Source organism: Otolemur garnettii, unplaced genomic scaffold (genome assembly GCF_000181295.1).
Source record: "Otolemur garnettii isolate 467f Iridium unplaced genomic scaffold, OtoGar3 scaffold00076, whole genome shotgun sequence".
Lineage (NCBI taxonomy): Eukaryota > Metazoa > Chordata > Mammalia > Primates > Galagidae > Otolemur > Otolemur garnettii.
Genome location: NW_003852471.1, coordinates 178,954 through 188,102, shown reverse-complemented (window position 1 = coordinate 188,102; position 9,149 = coordinate 178,954). Strand labels below are relative to the sequence as shown.

Here is a 9,149-nt window from a genome sequence, read left to right as displayed (position 1 = left end):
AAGTTTACTATTTAATCAAAAGCATCCAAAGTTAATGACCTTTAATATATTTCTGTGCACTGATGGTCAAATTGTGACAATAAAATGTCAGATGGCAAAATCATCAGAGAAACAATGTATTCACTTTTATTTTGTTTTGCTTTGAGTTTTCTGATAGGCACTTGTATTCTATTTACTCTAAAATTTTTGCAAATATCCTTGGCATATCACTCACTCTAGCATTTTAATAAAATCGTTCACATTTAAATTCTCTGACAAGCTCAAATATATTCTCAGCCTTTGTTGAATTACCTCTTCAGGTTCTTTTAAACTTAAGATTATTTCCACCATAAACCATAGGACACCAAAGGACTGATAAATTACAGGTTAACTTCAATTCATGATCAATATTTGTTTCTGTTTACTTCAAATTTCTTGAAGAACACATATCTAAAGGTAATTTTTTTTTTTTTTACAGTCTGACCACTGATTAAATGCAGATAATTTGCTGTATCTTTTGTTCCGTTTGCACTGATTGGGATGTCTCATGAAACTCAGGACTCACAGCCCCAAATGTTAGGTAGCGCTAGTTCAACTCCTTTCAATTCCTAGGAGAAGAAACCAATACCCTCTCCTCACCCCATTCTTTTCACATACTCCAGGTACGACTTGCCTTTAAACCAGGCTCACATCTGTGTTCCTCTCTCATTTGTGTCTAAGAGTTAAAGCAAATTCTAACTGCCTTACAGCTGCGTCTGTGAAACACCTGCTTCATAGGCAACTTGCTTTTCTCTACATAAAAATGTGCGTTCATGAGCTCATCTCCTAAAGAACGGAAGGGATTTGAAGTAGTGCTGCAGTTTATTCACCAGCATCTCCCTGAAGTGATCTCCCACGAGGAAATAGAAGACGGGGTTTATGACACTGTTCAGAAAGGCCAAAGGCCGAGTCACGATGTAGAGGGATCTGATGATGACCTGGGCGCAGTGGTACTGCTGCCAGTGCTTCAGGCGCGACGCGATCCTCACGTTCCTCATGACATGGTAGGGCGTGAAGAGCACAGAGAAGGTCACCACGGCCGTGATGACCAAGGTGAGAGGCTTTCCAAGGGACAGCGCCGTAACAAGCTGCCTGCTCCTCTGCTTTAGGAAGAGAACAATCTTGTAATAGAAAAAGCACATCACGAAAAGAGGAATGAGGAATCCCAACAATGTCAGGCACAAGCTGTAAATGAGGTTGTGTTCCGGGTCCCCGGAACTTGCATAATCATTACATATGGTGGCCAAAGTCTCATTGTCGGTCCCCACGGAGTTTATGATGGGAAGCATGGGCAGGAGCTCTAAGGTGACTAAAAACCAGATAGCAAAGGAGGCTAAAATTGCAAACTCTTTCTTTTGCAGAAAGTGTTCCCGGAAAGGATATTTTATGAGCAAGTATCGATCTATGCTGATGAACGTGAGGAACAGAATGCTGGTGTAGAGGTTGGCGTGAAGCATGAATCGGTTCCCCACGCACAACGCGGTTCCATAGATCCAGTTTCTGCTGGCGTAAGTTCTCATCAGCATGGGAAGGGTGCACAAGAAAGCTAAGTCCGAGATGGAGAGGTTAAAGAGATAGATGTTACTGCTGTTCCAGCTCTTGAGACAGAAGAGGTAGCCAAAAACAACAGCAGTATTCCCAAGGATTCCCACAACGAACTCAATCCCATAAAAAATAGAAAGATAATACTTTTCCAAGGCAGCCTCTGCCGCTAGCCAGTTCGTGCAAGTTGCGTTCCGTTCCTAGAGAAGAGACAGAAAATATAAAGATGAAACAACAGATTGTGACTGGGGGAAAAACCGTGCAGAAAATAATAATTAAAAAAAAAAACACTTGCAAGGTGAATTATGGAGAGTAAGTTACATTATAAGGAATGCATATATATAAACTCACATTCATATACAGGCATGTATATACATACACATATGTGTCAGGAATATTTTTGCAACTACTTACTGAGAACCTTCCAACTATGAGCTGAATATAGTTTTCAGCACTGGGGAGAACATCAGTAAGTAAAGCAAAGTTCCCAATCTCTCACAATTTATATTTCTTCGGAAGAATCAGGAAACAAATAAACAAATAAATGATGTCATGTCATGGCACATGCTAGGAATAAAAATGAGGAAGAGTAATATTGTTAGAGACCTTTGAGAATGGAGAGTGGTAGTGAGCTATTCTTTGTTATATATGTGTAAGGGAGATGTTTTTCTGTGAGATGGCATTTAAACAAAAACCTCAGTGAAGAGAGCCACAGAGGCATATCTGTATCTGGAAAACTGTTCCAGAAACAAGGGAGAGCAGATGCGAAGGCCCTCAAGCCAAGAGCCCGGGGGGAGAGGTGGTAGACCACGGGAAGAGGAGGTTCAAATTCACTGCTGTCTCTCTACCACAGTCCCCGTTATGTACCATAGCTGTCCAACAAATTCTTCTGAGTTAAGTTGAATTGAATCAGAACCCAAAGAGCAAATAAGAACTTTTAGAATTCCAGTGGTGCTACTTGAACAGCTTTTACTGATTACCATATTGTCGAAGAATTTCGGTTATTTGCAAAATTCAGCTCCAGTTTTATTTAAAACACAATTAAAAAATTTAAAACATAAAATTGAAAATTTTACAAATAATAACAAAGGTCACTATTCATTGAAATGTTGTAGTGTGCCCTCACTGTGCTCACCTCTTTAGGAGGATTATGTCCAGGGATTATCACAGTGATGTAATGATAGGGACTGTTATTATTTTCACATGACACAAGATATCACTGAGCTTGGGGAGTTAAATATCTTGCTGTCTTAGTTTGTCCCTGGTGCTATAACTAAATACCTCCTCCCCAGAGGAGGTAATTTATAAGTAATGGAAATTTATTTCTGACATTGTTTAGTCTGGGACATCAAAGATCAGGGTGCTAGCAGATTTGGAGTCTGGAGAGGAGTTACCCTCCGCTTCAAAGATGGCACCTCTCTCCACGTTCTTACAGCAATGCCAGAAAGAACAAGGAACAGACTCCACTGCCTAGTACTATTTGGTTCTAATATATAAATTTTGAAGAGACACCAATCTTCAGACTTGCTGAGATCAGACATCTAGTAAAAGATCTTTATTCTAATATCTCCTACATGGGGACCATGAAAATAAGCAATCTGATTAATTCAAATCTCAAGGGTCTTGCTAACTTGCCATCTTCTCTCTTGTAATAAAGCCAGATTATGACTGGATAGAGTATACCTGAAAAATACCTGAAAAATATACTGGATTACCATTGTTAAATATTAACATTAAAGCTTATTCATTTCTAGAGAGGAAAAGCCAAAGTGGAAAATCAAATTTTCTAAAACTTTCCTTGTCAAATAGGCTGCTGGTTATTAGTTACATGACATGATTTTTCCTATATAGTATTTTGGTAAACAGAGCAAAATAAGAATAAATGTAACCGAACCGCTTTTTCTCCCAGGAAGACTGGAAAATTCTCTACAACTAGCTATAATGAAGGCATCAGGAAGTTCGTATAGACTTTTGTCACATTCAAGGGGTTTACTTCAGCTAATATCATTGGTATTTTGAGAGTGTTTTATTTATAAAAATAACTTTGCCCCCTAGTTCGCTGAGATAAAGATCATTTGGGGGGCTTACTCCAGATCCAGCTTGTTCCCCAATTTTTATGTTTCTGATATTGATGATATCACAACTTTAAAGTTTGTAGAAATGAAAAATGGGTCAATGGACTTTTTGAAGAATGAATAGACTGTTTTTTAGACCAAGGGCCCATTTTTCACTATTATTCTTAACTATATTCTTAGTAGCTTTTGGATCTGCCTTTGAAAGCAGTCTCTTCCTGCCTCGCACACAACACAACACTCTCCTTGTTTCCCCTCTGTCCTTAATTTGCAGACCGTTTTGTGGCCTGATTTTTCTCTGACTGAGTTTTAAATGTTGGGGATCCTCGGGGCTCAGGTTTGAACTCTTTTGTTGTTTTGGGGGTACAAAAAAGCTGCTGGACAAACTCAAATGAAAATTAAGATATCGGAAGGTTCCTTGAAACAAGACAATTTGTTTCATTTTTGAATTTCCTTTTTTTCTGACCGGAACACTTATCTTTCTGCCTAGTAAGTACTGACCTCTCTGCAGCTAATGTGGTGCGTGCTCAGCAGAAAGGTGTGACTGCCATGGGAAGAAAATTAAGCCATGAAGACTTGTACGACTAGAAGCCAGATTTCCTATGCCTTCCACTCAGGCAAGTGAGAGGGGACTTGAAAATATGGAAACTTCTTCTGCTTTACATTCGTACAGAGGGTTGCGCACTGAGGAAGTAGTGGGGGTCGGGGGAGTAGTATAGAATACCAGGGCTGGAGTAAGAAAGCCGAGTGACTCAATAGTCCCTTTTGTCCTCTTTCTCCTGGAGTGGTTGCTTCATTCTTCTCGTTGAAGAGTTTTTTAAAAAATATGCATGTACAAAGTTAACGTTCATTGTGTAACATTCAGAAAAGGCACATGGGCAATAATAAAAAATACAAATCGTCTGTAAACCAATCATTCCTAATGTTTGAATACCCTTCTAGATTTACCATTTATTTGAATTTATAGTTGCAATTATGAGACGATGCTTTTGTGATGCTTTGTACACTGCTGCGTTGATACATTCATTTCATTTAATTGTTTTTTCTAAGTGTATAATATTAATAAATTATGATCTAAATTATAAGCTGTCCAATATTTGTAGGCCAATTTAAGTTCACCAGGACCTACAATTTTGAATATTTATTCCATCCCGAATTGGATGATATTTGTAGTTATGTGTGTCTGAGTGTGGCCATCGCTCTTCTGCAAATGGATAAAGGAAGCTGTTTCTTTAAGCAAAACTCTCAACTGAAGACAAAATTTCCTCAAGAAAAATTAATATTCTTTCTTCTTCTTCCTAGTGGTTACATTCTTGATATTAAGGTAATGGAACTAGTGATAAATAAATAAGTTATAACTGGGTAACATGAATAATTTTCACAGGCATTTTTTAAAAAAGATATTGGCAATTAAAGTCCATAATTCCCTGTCCAAAATGTATATAAACTTATCACAATTAATAAACCAGAAGCAGTATCTCATTTACACATAAGCAGGTAAGCAGTCCTCATTTTTAATTTGAAAATAAGGTTTCTGTTATGTTAAATATACTCAGCCTCCTAAAAATGTTTATTTATGAAACTTAGAAGTTTAAAAATATATGTTTGATAGTTTTTTTAGCTTTGATATTATTTTTTTCTTATCATCATCACAAACAAAATGTTTATGAAGTTGTTTTTATTTTTAGCTGCTCCTTTAAGGCAAATTCACATAGCAATATGAGGATTTTTTAACAAGGTGCTTTTTTTATTACTGGGCAATTTAAATAAAAAGATATATTTATACAGGAAAGATAAAATATTGATGACTTAGTTTTATATAGTCCATAAATGACACCAGCAACTAAGGTATTCAAAAGTAATGAAAAATCAAATCGTGTGTGTTAATTCCTTTAAGAATACATCACAAATTATGAAAATCTCTAGGAAGGAGAATCCCATTGATTTCTACAATTTTCCACTTTTCCCTAAGTGAATTGTATTTTTGAATAATGTCCTTTATACACACATGCTAAATTTAAGTTTTAGACACCTGAAAATTCCCTCTAATGCATAATTTTCTAAATATAAAAATGTTCTATATGATAGGTTGTTTCAAATTATATAGCAACTTTATTTTCCATAAGTGGTTCTATTGATTTAAGTAAATCCAAATATTATTTTGGTAAAATATAAGTTACCAAGACTTTAGAAAATATGATAAACCTCTTTAAGGAAAGGTAATGTAGTATTTGGCAATTAAAACATTTAATTTGGTAAAAAAATTAATGTGCCTGTAAAAGTAATGACTTTCCTTTTACTTTCTTTTGCTATTTTACATCCACTTATAAATAATTCATGTAAAGATTGTTTAAAACCTGAGTTGCCCACAGGCAATTTAAAATTTAAAAGAAGCCCCCACCAGGAACTGTGGCATTACTTTATGTCCCCAAGAGGCAGGAGTTGTCGTGTAGCTTACCATTGCTGTGGAAGCCGTGATCTCCTGACAGAAATGCTGCCAGCAGCTGGATGCAGCTTCTGACCCAGTGCTGTGTGGCTGGATGTGGTTAGTGCAGTCTGATTTGCATAGCATGCAGCCAAAATTAATAATTCAAAAGTCCAGGAATAACTTAGTCAGAGCATCAATTCTGAGACCTCGTGCAGTGGAACTTCTGTGAGGCAGAGACACAAAACAAGTGACTCGCTGACCAGAAAACACATGTAACAAACAGAGTTTGAAAAGGAGACTCTTGAAATTATTTTATCCACACCTAAGACAATAGAGAAACAATCTTTATTTTCATACTCATTTGCTTTCTTAGACAATAAGAAATGTTAAAGACTCTTTGTACAGTTGATTTTGCTTTTTCTTCATTTTTTTCAAATTGACAGTTTTTGGTGAATACAGATATGTCCTGTCAGTGCACTAGGAAAAAGATACCATAGCTTCAAGCTTCTTCCGTTTTATTTTCTGTGCTTAAAATCAAGAGACACATAAAAAACACATCAGGTAGCTAAAAAGACGTGCTATCTAAGGAAGACAGATGACACTTTATATATCCCCATCGATGCTCCCACCAGCACCCGGAAGTGTATTATCACCATGTCACATAGGAAGCACACCTGGCTGTTTCTGAGGATTATGTTACATTTATATTCAAGTAAACATTCACTCTATCAGTTTCATGCGAAGCATAGGGATTAGGCTAAGAAAGTCCTCAATTGCGCAGGCAATAGTAATTCAATTTGCATGCTAGGTAAATTACGTGTTGAATAGCAATGATGGGAAGAAGCCCAAAAAGAAGTTTTCCCTAGGCAATCAAGCCCCCTTTATTAATATCCAAGAGTCTAGAACTCAGAATATATACTTAATACACATACACAGCATACTTAAAGATGTATAGAAAACATAAATATACTTATATAAAATATGTATGCTTAAAATACATTTGTATTTATGTGAAATAATGTCTCTGTAATTTGTTTAGTTCTTATGATATGCCAGGTAGATAGTGCATTAAGTACCTTTTTGCATTGAATTCTTACAATAATCCTCTGAGGTTAATATTTTTCTCATTTTGTAGGGTAAAACCTGAGGCTCAGAGAGTTCAATTAACTTTCTCAAGGTCACAGAATCAGTAAAAAGAAAGAGTCAAGTTTAAGCCTATTTACACTGACTCTCAAAGCACCAACTCTGATTTTTTGACTGATTAAATGACATATACTCACAACATGAACAAAGGTCTAAAAATTCATAACAGATTTTTTTTTTAGAAATGCAGTTCTTTTCTATTTTAGAAGGAAGAAAGACTAAAACATTATTTTTGTCTCTACTTTGAAAAGGGCAAAAAGCACTTTAATAACCAGCTGCAGGCTTATTAATTTTAGGCATAACTTAATGTGGTCCCCTCCCCCCACAAACAACAAAGGTATGTGGATATATTTCACAGGTTTCTGCCACCCTTTCTGTGAAGACGGAGCGTGCTTCCCTCGCTATGGGATGGTGTGGGTTCCCAGCGCTTCCTCTTTCTGTGCCTGCCCACTTCCTGACTACCACTTCACTCTGGACTGCTAAGATAAAAAGTGGTCTATACTTCTCTTTTTTCACAGGACAAGTAGTCTGCCCTCCCAAGTTCTGCTTCACCAAGGATAACATCGCCTCAGAACGCTCTCATTCTGCAGCAGCACTTCTGGTCTACTCAGACTGTGACCTTTATGTGGGTCTACAGGAGGATGGTTGCACAGGGGCAAGGCCAGATTCAGTGTGATGGGCTGTGAGATCATGGTCCATGCCAGGGACCTGCTACTTAAGTGGTCTCACAGAGCCTCATGCTCGGGAAGATCACACACTTGATTTCAGTAAAAGTCTTAAGAATTTTTCGCTTGGCTCGGCGCCTGTGGCTCAAGTGGCTAAGGCGCCAGCCATGTACACCCAAGGTGGTGGGTTCTAATCCAGCCCGGGCCCACCAAACAACAATGACGGCTGCAACCAAAAAAAAAATAGCCGGGCCTTGTGGCGGATGCCTGTGGTCCCAGCTACTTGGGAGGCAGAGGCAGGAGACTCGCTAGAGCCCAGGAGTTGGAGGATGCTGTGAGCTGAGATGCCACTGCACTCTACCCAGGGGGACAGCTTGAGGCTCCTGTCTCAAAAAAAAAAGAATTTTTCGCTTAAGAGTCCCATATTTTCCTTTTGCACTGGGCTGTGTTTGTACCCACCAGCCTCCGTGTATGTGGCTGACTCCGTAACCACTGTGCTACGGGCGCCAAGCCAGTTTATTTATTTATTTTTTTAAGAAACATATGACCTGTTGACATTCACTGCTTAAGGATCAATGGAAGTTTGAAATGTAGTAAAAGTGTGCAGTGCAAGTTGCGATAAGCAGGATAGCAGAGTGTAGATGTAGCCAGTTCTGCATGTGAGAGTACACATCTTGTAAGAAATAACTTCTATTCAAAACATCAAATATGAATGGGGCAAAATCTTGTTTTTTGATTTTTTTGTTTGTTTTTTTGAGACAGAGTCTCACTAGGTCACCCTGGGTAGAGTGGTGTGGCGTTACAGCTCACCACGACCTCAAACCCTTGGATTAAGTGATTCTCTTGCCTCAGCCTCCCAAGTAGCTTTGACTACAGGTGCCTGCCACAGTGCCTGGCTATTTGTTTTGTTGCAGTTGTCATTGTTGTTTAGCTGGCCTGGGCTGGATTTGTACCTGCCAGCCTCCATGTATGTGGCCGACACCATAACCACTGTGCTAAGGGTGCCAAGCCAGTTTTTTGATTTTTTTTTTTTTAAAGAAACATATGACCTGTTGAAATTCACTGCTTAAGGATCAATGGAAGTTTGAAATGTAGTAAAAGTGGCAGTGCAAGTTGTGATAAGCAGGATAGCAGAGTGTTGAAGAGCATAGGGCCCTAGAGGAAACCTTTCTCCTTTCCCATCTGAACTTTACCACTTACTAGCTTCCACTTTTCTTATCTGTGAAAACAGGGTAATAAGAGTGCCAGTTTCATGGTTTGTTATGCCTAGAGTAGAAGTAT

The 9,149-nt window shown here is 38.1% G+C and overlaps 1 protein-coding gene across 1 annotated transcript; it reads right to left on the bottom strand.

Moving 5' to 3' along the window:
* Positions 1–797: 797 nt before the first annotated feature.
* On the bottom strand, positions 798–6,106 carry SUCNR1 (succinate receptor 1). The gene is made up of 2 exons (XM_023515657.1): positions 6,091–6,106; positions 798–1,760 (listed from the first exon to the last, which is right to left on the bottom strand). Exons 1-2 carry the CDS (start codon positions 6,091–6,093, stop codon positions 798–800), a joined length of 966 nt encoding a protein of 321 aa, XP_023371425.1. The 5' UTR covers positions 6,094–6,106.
* Positions 6,107–9,149: the final 3,043 nt, after the last annotated feature.